Consider the following 19,565-nt stretch of genomic DNA (forward strand, 5'->3'; position numbering starts at 1 on the left):
GCCAGATAAAACTGGTCAACATGGTGGAGCAGACACATCATGCCAAGCAATGTACCCTCCAGGTTAGCCACTTCAATTGAAGGAAGGACAGTAAGGATAACGAAAAATCTATACTTGTGAGGAAGATAAAAATAAAGCACGTAAGGAAAAGGCAACCTTCTATTAATCCTGCCCAACACACCATTTAAAAAAGGCAAGAGGAAGAGAAACCGATAGAATAGTGTGCCCGAGTGATGCTCATGCAAGGGAACTGTAACCCAAGACAATGGAAGACCAGGGTAAAGAGGCTATGGTACTATCCAAGACTAAAGATCAATCTTTTGATTTTGGAGTGTCCTCCTAAGAGAGCTACTTACAATAGCTAAAAAGTCTCTTCTATCCTAATAAATGGGAAGTAGCCAGTGAATAATTACAGTGCAGTACTCAACCCCTTGAGTAAAGAAAAATTATTCAGTCATCTCAGTGTTGGTAGGTGTATGAGGAAAAAGGAGAATTTGTAAGGAATAGGACAGATTATTCAGTGTATGTGTAGGCAAAGAAAATATGAGCCGTAACCAGAGAGAGGGATCCAATATAGTACTATCTGCCCAGTCAAAGCACCTAACAACTCTCTAGTGTTAGTATCTCGATGGCCAGCTGGTGCCAAGACAACCCACTGTAAAAAAAATACTAGTGCCTCTAAGCCATTAAAAAATGACATAGATATTCAAATAAATACGCGCTCACTTATATGAACATGCACAAACACACACTGACCCAACCCTTGCCATCACCTTCTCCGTTCCTAACTACAATTCCGCAGTTTCGAAAATTTGTGGGAGATTGTGGTTAACTTCTCTGGGTGCCCCTTCTCATACAAATACTTATACATACATATATATATATATATATATATATATATATATATATATATATATATATATATATATATATATATATATATATATATATATATATATACTTTATATATATATATATATATATTTATATAATGTGTGTGTAAAAGCTTGCATATATATATATATATATATATATATATATATATATATATATATATATATATATATATATATATAATTTTGTTGTTTAAAGTGACTGTTAAACATGCAAACTGTAACAGAAATGCCAATATAGATAAAACAAGTTCTATTTTTATGGGAATATCCTTTTTTCACAGAAATATACAAACCACATTAAGAAGATCAATCCACAACCTAGTCACAGGTGAAATAAAACGTCTAGAATACTTGAAGTATCGAGCTGTACGATAAAGAAGGCAGGGATGTTATAATTAACAGCATAACTAGTACTACCGTAATGGTAGTACGATGAAGAACTGATAGCAAACGGTGCTTCAAAAAAAAAAAAAAAAAAGAAAAAAAAAATGAATAATAATAATAATAACATCCGGATGAGATATGAGGGATCTTATAGACAGCAGGTTTTTGCAAAAAAAAAAAAAAAAAAAAAAAAAAAAAAAAAAAAAAAAACAGCTAAAGAAAATAAGAGAAATAGCAGAATGAAAAAATTGACACATTTCCTCAAGATAGATTTATAATAAAAGATTTTTAAAAGACTTTCTCAATATGTCAATTTTCTGTTACAGACTGAAGGTGTTTCTCAAAAGTAAATTTGTAATTAAGAATCACTAAGAATTTTACATGAGTTGTAAGCAGTCAAAGAGACATTGTCTACGAAAAGATCTGGACTTTGAGGAGACACTAAACTTGACTTAAATACAATCATGCTTTGAGTTTCGTTAGGGATTAACTTCAACTCCTATTATTTGTATCATATTCTAAATTTACCAACAACTCTACGCAGGAATTCAGAAGCACAGGCCTATAATCATGGGATGAAACTAATGCAAGAGAGTAATATCATCTGCATATGCAAGAAGCTTGTTTTCAAGGACAAACCACATGTCACGCGTATATATGAAAAATATACCAACACACTGCTTTGGAACGCCAGATATTACATTCCTATAGTAGAGTCACTATGGTGCCCGTCAACAACGACTCTTTGTAATCTGTTACTTAAAAATTCGATAATGATGCTAAAGAAAGACCCATCTACATCATCTGTTTAAGTTTGAAAACAAGGCCCTCATGATCAACACGGTCAAAGGGCAGCACTAAAATCATAGCTAATTATAAGAACTTCCAGACCACAATCAAGGGATTTCTGTACAGCCCTGGATATTGTAATACATTTTATCCCAAATTCATCTTTCGTTAATCTTTTCCCTGAATATCATCGCACTAATAACGCTCTTTTATTTATAGAGTATTAATGATGCTGTTGTTATCGATAACGAAGGCGATACCGTTGTTGCCAGAAGTTCATTGTTGTTGTTCTGAGATTGTGAAAAGGAAAAAAATCCCCTGAGCAGCAGTTTCGATTAATCACCCTCAGAAAGCGGAGTGGGAAGTCAAGTCAGCGTGATGCAATCATCCATTTTCGACGTCAATTAATCACCTAAAAAAATCTGATCGATAACCGCCGACGGCATCGTGAACATTTGATACTTGCTCGTAAACTCGTAAACGGCAAATAAACAAGACTTAGGAAAATATGATAAAGGATGATAAATATATTAGAGAAGGAAAGGATGGAGACTAAATGTGCGTTTTTTTTAATATGTTGCTTTTTTTTTTCATTGGCATCTTTATCATTTGAATCATTGCTATGATCATTATTATCCTTTCATGTCCTATTTCACTGGCATCGTTTTGAAGATTCCTTTTACCTCAGCATTAGAATCCAATTTTGTCCTTAATCATTTTCCTTTCAAATTTATCTATTTTTAGATTTATGGCATGAAATTTCCTTAAGGTTAGATCTATCCCAAATTCATTACAATCTACCAAATAATTAATTTACATTAATTTTTTTCATATCGTAGTAATAAGGGAAGATTTAAAGGCATTATCGGAGGCTTCACGAGGAACCATCCATGTTTATTTCATCAAATAATAAAGCCTTTCGAAGAGTAGGGGTATTCCCACATACAAAAAATATTTATCATAAATACTTTTGAAACTTATAGTTGAATATTCCATATTCTATTCATCGTTGCTTCGATTCCTCATAACTTGAAGCGTAATTTCCTCCTTATTCAAAATTAAAAGAATCATATTTTCCCTAGAAGACGAATTGAATGTCTTCAAAGAATTTTCATCAATTGCTAAATTCTTCATAAAAAAAAAAAAAAAAAAAAAAAAAAATCTATGTTTGCCTTTGTTTACCAACTTCACTGTCGTGAAACAATCCGATATTAAAATATATATAAGGTGAGAGAACATTCACTTACTTATCTAAAAAAAAAAAATAATAATTAGCATCGTTCTTTGCAGAAAGCCGAGTTAGGACACCCTGGACCCCACTATGTATAGGAGCGTTTTGTTACTTTTTAGGATTATTTGATACAGGAACTTATTTAAGTAACACAGAAAGGTTAAAGTTGTCTGATCTCAGTTTCATCAGAATAAATTCTCACCAGAACGTCAGCCTGGCAAGCTCAAACCCCCAGTAAACGGCTCAAACCCACAGTCCCGGACTGGGATCGATCTGCTGCCATGTGAATGCTAGGCAAACACGTTACCACTGCACTAGCCAGGATGATAAAGCCGTAAAACTGTTCGGTAAAACCCCTGTAATTGCCATATCAATACACACTGGTCTATACCATTTAGAGCACAAAAATAACGAACCACCTGCAATCAAGTCCGTCTATCTGCGGAGAAAATGTGCTAGCACATCGTATCCTAAGCTTTAAAAGCAACGAAGCAACACTACATTATTAATTGGAGATGATCCTTAAGAAATGTTTTCATTGCCTAATGAACTCGACTAATGTGACACTTCGCCCTATCTAAGTCTTGCTTTGAAAATCCGTAAAGTCAAGACAGGGGTTTTCGTGATAATCATGCACTAACGAGATGCCGCCATTTTTATTTTTTCAATCCGCCCTCTTCAAATTCAATAAGTCAGAAAATAGAATACTCTTCACGGCGTAAGGTGGAAAATTCTGTGCTAGTTGTTGATGACTAAGGAACTCATTAAAGGTTTGCAGGAAATATCTTAATTGCATATACAGTATATATATATATATATATATATATATATATATATATATATATATATATATATATATATATATATATATATATATATATATATATATTCTTTCAACACAAAGCCGTAACCTCTAATGGGGCTTGACGACAAGGAAAAAGCTGCAAATGCCTCATTAACACTAGAACTGACAAACCATTGAAATGAAGTCTATGTCTTTCACAAAGAAGGCTCACAAGATGCTCTTCAAACCACCCCATAGCCTCCACAAACACACACTAAAAAACACATCGCTACCTCATCATCTATCTGAATCTCATTATAAGAAGTAGTTAAACCGTGAGCGCCACCTACCTCCTGGAGAGTCTGTGTAACACCGGTACCCCGTTGAAACTACAGTCACTCAAGTGGGCGAAATTCAGGCCCTCTACAGCCTCCTGGGCGCTGTGAGTCGACCTGATCTCGTAGGTGAAGTTGAAGCCTTGGCGGTGATTGTACGCTTCTGAGGAGAAACATATCATGAATTTCGTTGACGTTTTCTTAATTGCGCTAAAACTAGTGTACCCGATCCGTCAAAAATGACGTCTAAATATTTAGATACATATGCATGCACACAAACACATTCAACCCTTTCCATCCCTCCCCCTTTCCGGACTACAACCAACTGGTTCGGCAATTTGTGGGAGTGTGTGGTTTCCGAGTGTACCTCTCGGGGTACCCACATCCCACCAAGGTATGACTACTCCCTCTATCACCTAAGGCATGACAGGAAAGATATATATATATATATATATATATATATATATATATATATATATATATATATATATATAATATATATATATATATATATATATATATATATATATATATATATATATATATATATATATATGTGTGTGTGTGTGTGTGCGTGTGTGTGCATGTGAGAGATTTACAATCAAGCTAACCATTATTGTGACTCACCATATAAAGGAAAACCAAGAGAAAAATTGTATCAGATACTTGATCTTTCTTTACAGAAAAGGTGAGTAAACTAACAAAACATCTAATATATATTAATTAAAACGTGAGATTTAGAGCAACTAATTTCCTGGAAAAGGGAGAAGAGCAACCAAAATATAATATATACTAATCAAAACGTAAGATTTTGAATGCAAGAGTCGAGCTTGACTCACTAGTCTGATAAATTGCCTCTTTTTAATAATAATTAGAGTAACAAATCACTTGAAAAGGTGAGAAGAGGAGCAAAACACTTAACACATATCAATTAAGTCATAAGACTTAGAGCAACAAATCCTTTGAAAAGGTGAGAAGAGGAACAAAATACTTAATACATATCAATTAAATCGTAAGATTTAGAGCAACAAATCTTTTGAAAAGGTGAGAAGAGGAACAAAATACTTAATACATATCAATTAAATCGTAAGATTTAGAGCAACAAATCTTTTGAAAAGGTGAGAAGAGGAGCAAGAGACTTGATACATATCAATTAAATATTAAAATTTAGAGCAACAAATCTTTTGAAAAGGTGAGAAGAGGAACAAAATACTTAATACATATCAATTAAATCGTAAGATTTAGAGCAACAAATCTTTTGAAAAGGTGAGAAGAGGAGCAAGAGACTTGATACATATCAATTAAATATTAAAATTTAGAGCAACAAATCTTTTGAAAAGGTGAGAAGAGGAACAAAATACTTAATACATATCAATTAAATCGTAAGATTTAGAGCAACAAATCTTTTGAAAAGGTGAGAAGAGGAGCAAGAGACTTGATACATATCAATTAAATATTAAGATTTAGAGCAACAAATCTTTTGAAAAGGTGAGAAGAGGAACAAAATACTTAATACACATCAATTAAATCGTAAGATTTAGAGCAACAAATCTTTTGAAAAGGTGAGAAGAGGAGCAAGAGACTTGATACATATCAATTAAATATTAAAATTTAGAGCAACAAATCTTTTGAAAAGGTGAGAAGAGGAACAAAATACTTAATACATATCAATTAAATCGTAAGATTTAGAGCAACAAATCTTTTGAAAAGGTGAGAAGAGGAGCAAGAGACTTGATACATATCAATTAAATATTAAAATTTAGAGCAACAAATCTTTTGAAAAGGTGAGAAGATGAACAAAATACTTAATACATATCAATTAAATCGTAAGATTTAGAGCAACAAATCTTTTGAAAAGGTGAGAAGAGGAGCAAGAGACTTGATACATATCAATTAAATATTAAGATTTAGAGCAACAAATCTTTTGAAAAGGTGAGAAGAGGAACAAAATAATTAATACATATCAATTAAATCGTAAGATTTAGAGCAACAAATCTTTTGAAAAGGTGAGAAGAGGAGCAAGAGACTTGATACATATCAATTAAATATTAAAATTTAGAGCAACAAATCTTTTGAAAAGGTGAGAAGAGGAACAAAATACTTAATACATATCAATTAAATCGTAAGATTTAGAGCAACAAATCTTTTGAAAAGGTGAGAAGAGGAACAAAATACTTAATACACATCAATTAAATCGTAAGATTTAGAGCAACAAATCTTTTGAAAAGGTGAGAAGAGGAGCAAGAGACTTGATACATATCAATTAAATATTAAAATTTAGAGCAACAAATCTTTTGAAAAGGTGAGAAGAGGAACAAAATACTTAATACACATCAATTAAATCGTAAGATTTAGAGCAACAAATCTTTTGAAAAGGTGAGAAGAGGAACAAAATACTTAATACACATCAATTAAATCGTAAGATTTAGAGCAACAAATCTTTTGAAAAGGTGAGAAGAGGAACAAAATACTTAATACATATCAATTAAATCGTAAGATTTAGAGCAACAAATCTTTTGAAAAGGTGAGAAGAGGAACAAAATACTTAATACACATCAATTAAATCGTAAGATTTAGAGCAACAAATCTTTTGAAAAGGTGAGAAGAGGAACAAAATACTTAATACACATCAATTAAATCGTAAGATTTAGAGCAACAAATCTTTTGAAAAGGTGAGAAGAGGAACAAAATACTTAATACATATCAATTAAATCGTTTCAATTAAATATTAAAATTTAGAGCAACAAATCTTTTGAAAAGGTGAGAAGAGGAACAAAATACTTAATACATATCAATTAAATCGTAAGATTTAGAGCAACAAATCTTTTGAAAAGGTGAGAAGAGGAACAAAATACTTAATACACATCAATTAAATCGTAAGATTTAGAGCAACAAATCTTTTGAAAAGGTGAGAAGAGGAACAAAATACTTAATACACATCAATTAAATCGTAAGATTTAGAGCAACAAATCTTTTGAAAAGGTGAGAAGAGGAACAAAATACTTAATACATATCAATTAAATCGTAAGATTTAGAGCAACAAATCTTTTGAAAAGGTGAGAAGAGGAGCAAGAGACTTGATACATATCAATTAAATATTAAAATTTAGAGCAACAAATCTTTTGAAAAGGTGAGAAGAGGAACAAAATACTTAATACATATCAATTAAATCGTAAGATTTAGAGCAACAAATCTTTTGAAAAGGTGAGAAGAGGAACAAAATACTTAATACATATCAATTAAATCGTAAGATTTAGAGCAACAAATCTTTTGAAAAGGTGAGAAGAGGAGCAAGAGACTTGATACATATCAATTAAATATTAAGATTTAGAGCAACAAATCTTTTGAAAAGGTGAGAAGAGGAACAAAATACTTAATACATATCAATTAAATCGTAAGATTTAGAGCAACAAATCTTTTGAAAAGGTGAGAAGAGGAGCAAGAGAGTTGATACATATCAATTAAATATTAAAATTTAGAGCAACAAATCTTTTGAAAAGGTGAGAAGAGGAACAAAATACTTAATACATATCAATTATATATTAAAATTTAGAGCAACAAATCTTTTGAAAAGGTGAGAAGAGGAACAAAATACTTAATACATATCAATTAAATCGTAAGATTTAGAGCAACAAATCTTTTGAAAAGGTGAGAAGAGGAGCAAGAGACTTGATACATATCAATTAAATATTAAGATTTAGAGCAACAAATCTTTTGAAAAGGTGAGAGGAGGAACAAAATACTTAATACATATCAATTAAATCGTAAGATTTAGAGCAACAAATCTTTTGAAAAGGTGAGAAGAGGAGCAAGAGACTTGATACATATCAATTAAATATTAAAATTTAGAGCAACAAATCTTTTGAAAAGGTGAGAAGAGGAACAAAATACTTAATACATATCAATTAAATCGTAAGATTTAGAGCAACAAATCTTTTGAAAAGGTGAGAAGAGGAACAAAATACTTAATACACATCAATTAAATCGTAAGATTTAGAGCAACAAATCTTTTGAAAAGGTGAGAAGAGGAACAAAATACTTAATATACATCAATTAAATCGTAAGATTTAGAGCAACAAATCTTTTGAAAAGGTGAGAAGAGGAACAAAATACTTAATACATATCAATTAAATCGTAAGATTTAGAGCAACAAATCTTTTGAAAAGGTGAGAAGAGGAGCAAGAGACTTGATACATATCAATTAAATATTAAAATTTAGAGCAACAAATCTTTTGAAAAGGTGAGAAGAGGAACAAAATACTTAATACATATCAATTAAATCGTAAGATTTAGAGCAACAAATCTTTTGAAAAGGTGAGAAGAGGAACAAAATACTTAATACACATCAATTAAATCGTAAGATTTAGAGCAACAAATCTTTTGAAAAGGTGAGAAGAGGAACAAAATACTTAATACACATCAATTAAATCGTAAGATTTAGAGCAACAAATCTTTTGAAAAGGTGAGAAGAGGAACAAAATACTTAATACACATAAATTAAATCGTAAGATTTAGAGCAACAAATCTTTTGAAAAGGTGAGAAGAGGAACAAAATACTTAATACACATCAATTAAATCGTAAGATTTAGAGCAACAAATCTTTTGAAAAGGTGAGAAGAGGAACAAAATACTTAATACACATCAATTAAATCGTAAGATTTAGAGCAACAAATCTTTTGAAAAGGTGAGAAGAGGAACAAAATACTTAATACATATCAATTAAATCGTAAGATTTAGAGCAACAAATCTTTTGAAAAGGTGAGAAGAGGAGCAAGAGACTTGATACATATCAATTAAATATTAAAATTTAGAGCACCAAATCTTTTGAAAAGGTGAGAAGAGGAACAAAATACTTAATACATATCAATTAAATCGTAAGATTTAGAGCAACAAATCTTTTGAAAAGGTGAGAAGAGGAGCAAGAGACTTGATACATATCAATTAAATATTAAAATTTAGAGCACCAAATCTTTTGAAAAGGTGAGAAGAGGAACAAAATACTTAATACATATCAATTAAATCGTAAGATTTAGAGCAACAAATCTTTTGAAAAGGTGAGAAGAGGAACAAAATACTTAATACACATCAATTAAATCGTAAGATTTAGAGCAACAAATCTTTTGAAAAGGTGAGAAGAGGAACAAAATACTTAATACACATCAATTAAATCGTAAGATTTAGAGCAACAAATCTTTTGAAAAGGTGAGAAGAGGAACAAAATACTTAATACATATCAATTAAATCGTAAGATTTAGAGCAACAAATCTTTTGAAAAGGTGAGAAGAGGAGCAAGAGACTTGATACATATCAATTAAATATTAAAATTTAGAGCACCAAATCTTTTGAAAAGGTGAGAAGAGGAACAAAATACTTAATACATATCAATTAAATCGTAAGATTTAGAGCAACAAATCTTTTGAAAAGGTGAGAAGAGGAACAAAATACTTAATACACATCAATTAAATCGTAAGATTTAGAGCAACAAATCTTTTGAAAAGGTGAGAAGAGGAACAAAATACTTAATACATATCAATTAAATCGTAAGATTTAGAGCAACAAATCTTTTGAAAAGGTGAGAAGAGGAACAAAATACTTAATACATATCAATTAAATCGTAAGATTTAGAGCAACAAATCTTTTGAAAAGGTGAGAAGAGGAGCAAGAGACTTGATACATATCAATTAAATATTAAAATTTAGAGCACCAAATCTTTTGAAAAGGTGAGAAGAGGAACAAAATACTTAATACATATCAATTAAATCGTAAGATTTAGAGCAACAAATCTTTTGAAAAGGTGAGAAGAGGAACAAAATACTTAATACACATCAATTAAATCGTAAGATTTAGAGCAACAAATCTTTTGAAAAGGTGAGAAGAGGAACAAAATACTTAATACATATCAATTAAATCGTAAGATTTAGAGCAACAAATCTTTTGAAAAGGTGAGAAGAGGAACAAAATACTTAATACATATCAATTAAATCGTAAGATTTAGAGCAACAAATCTTTTGAAAAGGTGAGAAGAGGAGCAAGAGACTTGATACATATCAATTAAATATTAAAATTTAGAGCACCAAATCTTTTGAAAAGGTGAGAAGAGGAACAAAATACTTAATACATATCAATTAAATCGTAAGATTTAGAGCAACAAATCTTTTGAAAAGGTGAGAAGAGGAACAAAATACTTAATACATATCAATTAAATCGTAAGATTTAGAGCAACAAATCTTTTGAAAAGGTGAGAAGAGGAACAAAATACTTAATACATATCAATTAAATCGTAAGATTTAGAGCAACAAATCTTTTGAAAAGGTGAGAAGAGGAACAAAATACTTAATACACATCAATTAAATCGTAAGATTTAGAGCAACAAATCTTTTGAAAAGGTGAGAAGAGGAACAAAATACTTAATACATATCAATTAAATCGTAAGATTTAGAGCAACAAATCTTTTGAAAAGGTGAGAAGAGGAACAAAATACTTAATACATATCAATTAAATCGTAAGATTTAGAGCAACAAATCTTTTGAAAAGGTGAGAAGAGGAACAAAATACTTAATACATATCAATTAAATCGTAAGATTTAGAGCAACAAATCTTTTGAAAAGGTGAGAAGAGGAACAAAATACTTAATACACATCAATTAAATCGTAAGATTTAGAGCAACAAATCTTTTGAAAAGGTGAGAAGAGGAACAAAATACTTAATACATATCAATTAAATCGTAAGATTTAGAGCAACAAATCTTTTGAAAAGGTGAGAAGAGGAACAAAATACTTAATACATATCAATTAAATCGTAAGATTTAGAGCAACAAATCTTTTGAAAAGGTGAGAAGAGGAGCAAGAGACTTGATACATATCAATTAAATATTAAAATTTAGAGCACCAAATCTTTTGAAAAGGTGAGAAGAGGAACAAAATACTTAATACATATCAATTAAATCGTAAGATTTAGAGCAACAAATCTTTTGAAAAGGTGAGAAGAGGAGCAAGAGACTTGATACATATCAATTAAATATTAAAATTTAGAGCACCAAATCTTTTGAAAAGGTGAGAAGAGGAACAAAATACTTAATACATATCAATTAAATCGTAAGATTTAGAGCAACAAATCTTTTGAAAAGGTGAGAAGAGGAACAAAATACTTAATACACATCAATTAAATCGTAAGATTTAGAGCAACAAATCTTTTGAAAAGGTGAGAAGAGGAGCAAGAGACTTGATACATATCAATTAAATATTAAAATTTAGAGCAACAAATCTTTTGAAAAGGTGAGAAGAGGAACAAAATACTTAATACATATCAATTAAATCGTAAGATTTAGAGCAACAAATCTTTTGAAAAGGTGAGAAGAGGAACAAAATACTTAATACACATCAATTAAATCGTAAGATTTAGAGCAACAAATCTTTTGAAAAGGTGAGAAGAGGAGCAAGAGACTTGATACATATCAATTAAATATTAAAATTTAGAGCAACAAATCTTTTGAAAAGGTGAGAAGAGGAACAAAATACTTAATACACATCAATTAAATCGTAAGATTTAGAGCAACAAATCTTTTGAAAAGGTGAGAAGAGGAGCAAGAGACTTGATACATATCAATTAAATATTAAAATTTAGAGCAACAAATCTTTTGAAAAGGTGAGAAGAGGAACAAAATACTTAATACATATCAATTAAATCGTAAGATTTAGAGCAACAAATCTTTTGAAAAGGTGAGAAGAGGAACAAAATACTTAATACACATCAATTAAATCGTAAGATTTAGAGCAACAAATCTTTTGAAAAGGTGAGAAGAGGAACAAAATACTTAATACACATCAATTAAATCGTAAGATTTAGAGCAACAAATCTTTTGAAAAGGTGAGAAGAGGAACAAAATACTTAATACATATCAATTAAATCGTAAGATTTAGAGCAACAAATCTTTTGAAAAGGTGAGAAGAGGAGCAAGAGACTTGATACATATCAATTAAATATTAAAATTTAGAGCACCAAATCTTTTGAAAAGGTGAGAAGAGGAACAAAATACTTAATACATATCAATTAAATCGTAAGATTTAGAGCAACAAATCTTTTGAAAAGGTGAGAAGAGGAACAAAATACTTAATACACATCAATTAAATCGTAAGATTTAGAGCAACAAATCTTTTGAAAAGGTGAGAAGAGGAGCAAGAGACTTGATACATATCAATTAAATATTAAAATTTAGAGCAACAAATCTTTTGAAAAGGTGAGAAGAGGAACAAAATACTTAATACACATCAATTAAATCGTAAGATTTAGAGCAACAAATCTTTTGAAAAGGTGAGAAGAGGAACAAAATACTTAATACACATCAATTAAATCGTAAGATTTAGAGCAACAAATCTTTTGAAAAGGTGAGAAGAGGAACAAAATACTTAATACATATCAATTAAATCGTAAGATTTAGAGCAACAAATCTTTTGAAAAGGTGAGAAGAGGAACAAAATACTTAATACACATCAATTAAATCGTAAGATTTAGAGCAACAAATCTTTTGAAAAGGTGAGAAGAGGAACAAAATACTTAATACACATCAATTAAATCGTAAGATTTAGAGCAACAAATCTTTTGAAAAGGTGAGAAGAGGAACAAAATACTTAATACATATCAATTAAATCGTAAGATTTAGAGCAACAAATCTTTTGAAAAGGTGAGAAGAGGAGCAAGAGACTTGATACATATCAATTAAATATTAAAATTTAGAGCAACAAATCTTTTGAAAAGGTGAGAAGAGGAACAAAATACTTAATACATATCAATTAAATCGTAAGATTTAGAGAAACAAATCTTTTGAAAAGGTGAGAAGAGGAACAAAATACTTAATACACATCAATTAAATCGTAAGATTTAGAGCAACAAATCTTTTGAAAAGGTGAGAAGAGGAACAAAATACTTAATACACATCAATTAAATCGTAAGATTTAGAGCAACAAATCTTTTGAAAAGGTGAGAAGAGGAACAAAATACTTAATACATATCAATTAAATCGTAAGATTTAGAGCAACAAATCTTTTGAAAAGGTGAGAAGAGGAGCAAGAGACTTGATACATATCAATTAAATATTAAAATTTAGAGCAACAAATCTTTTGAAAAGGTGAGAAGAGGAACAAAATACTTAATACATATCAATTAAATCGTAAGATTTAGAGCAACAAATCTTTTGAAAAGGTGAGAAGAGGAACAAAATACTTAATACACATCAATTAAATCGTAAGATTTAGAGCAACAAATCTTTTGAAAAGGTGAGAAGAGGAACAAAATACTTAATACACATCAATTAAATCGTAAGATTTAGAGCAACAAATCTTTTGAAAAGGTGAGAAGAGGAGCAAGAGACTTGATACATATCAATTAAATATTAAAATTTAGAGCAACAAATCTTTTGAAAAGGTGAGAAGAGGAACAAAATACTTAATACATATCAATTAAATCGTAAGATTTAGAGCAACAAATCTTTTGAAAAGGTGAGAAGAGGAACAAAATACTTAATACACATCAATTAAATCGTAAGATTTAGAGCAACAAATCTTTTGAAAAGGTGAGAAGAGGAACAAAATACTTAATACACATCAATTAAATCGTAAGATTTAGAGCAACAAATCTTTTGAAAAGGTGAGAAGAGGAACAAAATACTTAATACACATCAATTAAATCGTAAGATTTAGAGCAACAAATCTTTTGAAAAGGTGAGAAGAGGAGCAAGAGACTTGATACATATCAATTAAATATTAAAATTTAGAGCAACAAATCTTTTGAAAAGGTGAGAAGAGGAACAAAATACTTAATACATATCAATTAAATCGTAAGATTTAGAGCAACAAATCTTTTGAAAAGGTGAGAAGAGGAGCAAGAGACTTGATACATATCAATTAAATATTAAAATTTAGAGCAACAAATCTTTTGAAAAGGTGAGAAGAGGAACAAAATACTTAATACATATCAATTAAATCGTAAGATTTAGAGCAACAAATCTTTTGAAAAGGTGAGAAGAGGAGCAAGAGACTTGATACATATCAATTAAATATTAAAATTTAGAGCAACAAATCTTTTGAAAAGGTGAGAAGAGGAACAAAATACTTAATACATATCAATTAAATCGTAAGATTTAGAGCAACAAATCTTTTGAAAAGGTGAGAAGAGGAGCAAGAGACTTGATACATATCAATTAAATATTAAAATTTAGAGCAACAAATCTTTTGAAAAGGTGAGAAGAGGAACAAAATACTTAATACATATCAATTAAATCATAAGATTTAGAGCAACAAATCTTTTGAAAAGGTGAGAAGAGGAGCAAGAGACTTGATACATATCAATTAAATATTAAAATTTAGAACAACAAATCTTTTGAAAAGGTGAGAAGAGGAACAAAATACTTAATACATACCAATTAAATCGTAAGATTTAGAGCAACAAATCTTTTGAAAAGGTGAGAAGAGGAGCAAGAGACTTGATGCATATCAATTAAATATTAAAATTTAGAGCAACAAATCTTTTGAAAAGGTGAGAAGAGGAGCAAGAGACTTGATGCATATCAATTAAATATTAAAATTTAGAGCAACAAATCTTTTGAAAAGGTGAGAAGAGGAGCAAAATAGTAATATATATCAAATCATAAGATTTACAGCAACAAATCTTTTGAAAAGGTGAGAAGAGGAACAAAATACTTGATACATATCAATTAAATCGTAGGATTTAGAGCAACAAATCTTTTGAAAAGGTGAGAAGAGGAACAAAATACTTAATACACATCAATTAAATCGTAAGATTTAGAGCAACAAATCTTTTGAAAAGGTGAGAAGAGGAACAAAATACTTAATACACATCAATTAAATCGTAAGATTTAGAGCAACAAATCTTTTGAAAAGGTGAGAAGAGGAGCAAGAGACTTGATACATATCAATTAAGTATTAAAATTTAGAGCAACAAATCTTTTGAAAAGGTGAGAAGAGGAACAAAATACTTAATACATATCAATTAAATCGTAAGATTTAGAGCAACAAATCTTTTGAAAAGGTGAGAAGAGGAGCAAGAGACTTGATACATATCAATTAAATATTAAAATTTAGAGCAACAAATCTTTTGAAAAGGTGAGAAGAGGAACAAAATACTTAATACATATCAATTAAATCGTAAGATTTAGAGCAACAAATCTTTTGAAAAGGTGAGAAGAGGAGCAAGAGACTTGATACATATCAATTAAATATTAAAATTTAGAGCAACAAATCTTTTGAAAAGGTGAGAAGAGGAGCAAAATAGTAATATATATCAAATCATAAGATTTACAGCAACAAATCTTTTGAAAAGGTGAGAAGAGGAACAAAATACTTAATACATATCAATTAAATCGTAAGATTTAGAGCAACAAATCTTTTGAAAAGGTGAGAAAAGGAGCAAAATAGTGAATACATATCAAATAAATTGTAAGACTTAGAGCAAAAAAAAAAAACTTATTCAAAACTAACCATGTCCGAAGGCACTTGAGTGAAAATCCAGATGTGAAAAATACCCTTGGACACTTTGCTTCTTTGAAGTCGGTATGGTAATGTTGAGGTAAAAAGTATCAAGTGAGCCAAACACCCATAGTTTGTTCTCCAGAGGATGCAAGTCCCAACAGAACTCGGACGATAGTTTGGAACTGGTGCCGAAAATCTTCATGTATTCGTAGTATATCATGCTGCATACGGATACCTGCCGATATCAGAAATGGTTCATTAATTATTATTATTATCATTATTCTTTGTCTACATCTTTTCCCACTTCTATGTGGGGTCGATGTTTCTGGTCAGCTTTCTCCATCTACCTCTGTCCCACACCTCATCACCGGTTAATCCCTTTGATCGAAGGTCATCCTTGATAGTCCACCCACCTTCGCTTTGGTCTCCTCCTTCTCGTTCCCTGTACCTCCATTTCCATCACTCTCCTCCCAATATATTGTTCATCTCTTCTCATGACATGACCATACCACCTCAGTCTACTTTCTTGGATCTTATCTGATAGTTTTCCAACTCCTGTGGTACCCCTAATTACCTCATTCCGTATCATAGGAATAATAACTTTACAGTGATCATTCAAATAGATACCATAACTATGGATAATTAGGAAATCACCAAATAATTTTATGAAATTCATAGCCTAGTAATACATAAGAGATGTAAAATCATTCAGATATCTATCTATCTATCTATACATACATATGTGTGAGTGTGCAAGTGCTTCATAGGCCCATTGCTAAACAAAAACACAATCAAAGTAAATTATAATCCTCACAGTTGTTGAGTTACATAAAAGAGTTGTATACAATTATGCCGTCGATTTATAAACTACAAGAACGTTTACTCCAAACTTTTTCTGGACCTTCTAGTCAATTACCATTATTTCTTAAGGCATTTTATTGTATAATAATAATAATAATAATAATAATAATAATAATAATAATAATAATAATAATAATAATAATAATAATAATAATGATAATAATAATAATAATTGCCATCATTATCTTCATAAATCTGTATAACATTGGTCGATGTCATCTTCACAGGGATGCCATGAAAGCAATCCATTTAAATCGGAATAACAACATTTATCATTTCCTGATGATGCAATAGAGATGTACAGTCTGCAGGTAGCTAAATGTTCATAAGAAGGTGAAGGGTGATATGGAGAGGAGAGGTTTGGTGTAAGAGGCACTGGAAAGTGCGCATCAGGCAACCGACCCCTTAATGAGGTGGGACAGAAGTCTACCAAAGTGAATTCATAATTAAAAGGGAAATACTTCCGGCGAAGAATAACAAAGTGATGATTTTTAAATGCCTGAAATTATTATCTACGCAAAGGTTGAATAACAATTGGCATAACAAGAGTAACAAAAGCGACCTGTTGCAGAATCATTGCAAACAGAGGCTAACAAAAACATGACAATTTCCTTTACAACAGGAAAGGTTTCTTCAATATTGATTTCAGATTAGCTTTTGCGTTTTCTTTGGTCTATCATTTCTAGTTTCTAGTTAACCAAATCCTGTTTCATATAGAAATGGTTAAAAAATAATAAAATAAGTTTGTCAGTTATATCTATAGACAATAATATACCTTAGATTTTTATTTCCATTATTCGGTGATATAACAGTTACTTTAGAAAAAAGGGGATATTAGAGACAAGTTATTTCAACGTTACAAAAATAATTCATTAAAATATGTGTGTTATTCAATTGGACTTATTCTTGTCATAGAGTACAACAATTATTAGAAAACCATCAATATTCTAAGGTTGCTACATTTTGTTAAATTCTGTACTGCTCTCATGAAAATTTTCTAATACATATCTCCTCAAAAAAAAAAAAAAAAAAAAAATCTATATTTCTTTAAGCTAATGCCAATCCTATGTAACCCATGGTATATCTGAAATTCCATTTACTATCGCAGAATAGAAACAGCACAAAGCCTGAACTAATACATTAACCTTGTTTCATGTTATCTTATATATAAAAAAAAACACATAGCGCGACTAAACAGTCAAGTGGCGGATTTTCTTCATTCGATTTGTGTCAATCCCGTAAAAACACATTTATAAAAACAAAGTAAATGTTGAAAAGAGACGGAAATAAGTCAAATATCGAATGATAGAGCCATAAAAATTGCTCTTGCTCTCCGTTAGAAGGAAATTAATTTCATTAAGATAAGAATCCTTGATTTAAACATTTTGGTAGTCAATAACATTTTGGTAGTCAATAATCATGGTTATTTTGATGGCAAGGAAAAAAAAAAAAAAAAAAAAAAAAAAAAACGCCCAAATATACACTTTCTGAGTGGTGATATGATAACGTTGTGAAAGGGCCACCCTTGATAGATTGGTTGGCTGTGAGCGATCAGACAAAAATCTCCCATCACCGCCAATCATCAGTTGGCCAACGCGGTGATAAAACTGCCATGTCCTGCAGTGGACTATAAACGAATGCATTTGTTGTTGTTATTGAATTGCGCGTGTCATTTTTTTACTCTTTATTTATAAGTGTACCAAACGTCGGATGCTCTACAAATTGCCTCTTATAATAACTACGGTCGAAAAACATACTGGGAAGTTGAATAGTAAAATTTTTGTATGAATCCTTTACTCTGAAAGAGGAATTGATGAGAATTCTATAATTGCTTCAAATTGTATGAATACACACACATATATTGTATATATATATATATATATATATATATATATATATATATATATATATATATATATATATATATATATATATAGACCACAATAATTACAGAGGCATAACACTTACGTCAGTTGTTATGAAAATATATACTATGGTTATTCTAAAGAGACTGGAGAGAAAGACTGATGAAAAACTGAGAGATGAACAAGCAGGATTTAGAAAAGGTAGAAGTTGCACTGACCAAATTTTCATTTTGAGACATGTTGCATAGCAAAGCGTAGAATATAGAAATCCCCTTTTGATGGTATTTGTGGACTATGAAAAATCCTTTGATGGTGTGCACCGGCCAATTTTGGGGAGAGTCCTGCGTTATTATGGAATTCCTCATAAATATGTAAATTTGATTATGTCTGTTCAAGAGCATAGAAGTGCAAAATCAATGTTAATGGAGTCTTATCAAGTGAGTTTCCTGTGATCAGCGGAGTACTCCAAGGGAATATGTTGTCACCTATGCTGTTCATCCTGCTCACGGACTTTGTAATGTGTAGAACAGTCAGAGATGGTGGAGAAGGATTGGACTGGATTGGTGATAGGAATTTAGCAGACCTAGAGTATGCTGATGATGATGTCCTTGTTAGCAGAAGACTACAAGATTTGCAATGCTTGCTTACCAGAACGCATGATACCACAGGAGGCTGGGCTGAAGATGAATAGAAGAAAGACAGAGATGATGAGAACGGATTATGCAAAAGAAGATGAAATATCATTGGAAGGAGAAAAGATTAATGAGGTAGAACCATTCAAGTATTTAGGAACTATGAGCTCCAATACAAGGTCTTTAGAATTAGAGTTTAGTGAAAGATTGAAAAAAAAATTCGGACAATGGCAAGGTTAAGCAAAATTTGGAAATCAATTCGCCTGAAATTGCATATAAAAATCAGATGTTATATCAGTTAAGTG

General features: G+C 30.5%; 1 protein-coding gene across 1 annotated transcript in view; it reads right to left on the reverse strand.

Annotated features, from left to right (window-relative positions):
• The window catches only part of LOC137655567 (uncharacterized), a 149,883-nt gene that overhangs the window by 125,833 nt on the left and 4,485 nt on the right, over positions 1 to 19,565 (reverse strand). The window contains 2 exon segments of the mRNA XM_068389467.1: positions 4,435 to 4,582; positions 15,912 to 16,137. Of these exon segments, the coding sequence (XP_068245568.1) occupies positions 4,435 to 4,582; positions 15,912 to 16,137 (374 nt within the window).

The sequence above is a fragment of the Palaemon carinicauda genome, chromosome 16, assembly GCF_036898095.1.
Source record: "Palaemon carinicauda isolate YSFRI2023 chromosome 16, ASM3689809v2, whole genome shotgun sequence".
NCBI lineage: Eukaryota > Metazoa > Arthropoda > Malacostraca > Decapoda > Palaemonidae > Palaemon > Palaemon carinicauda.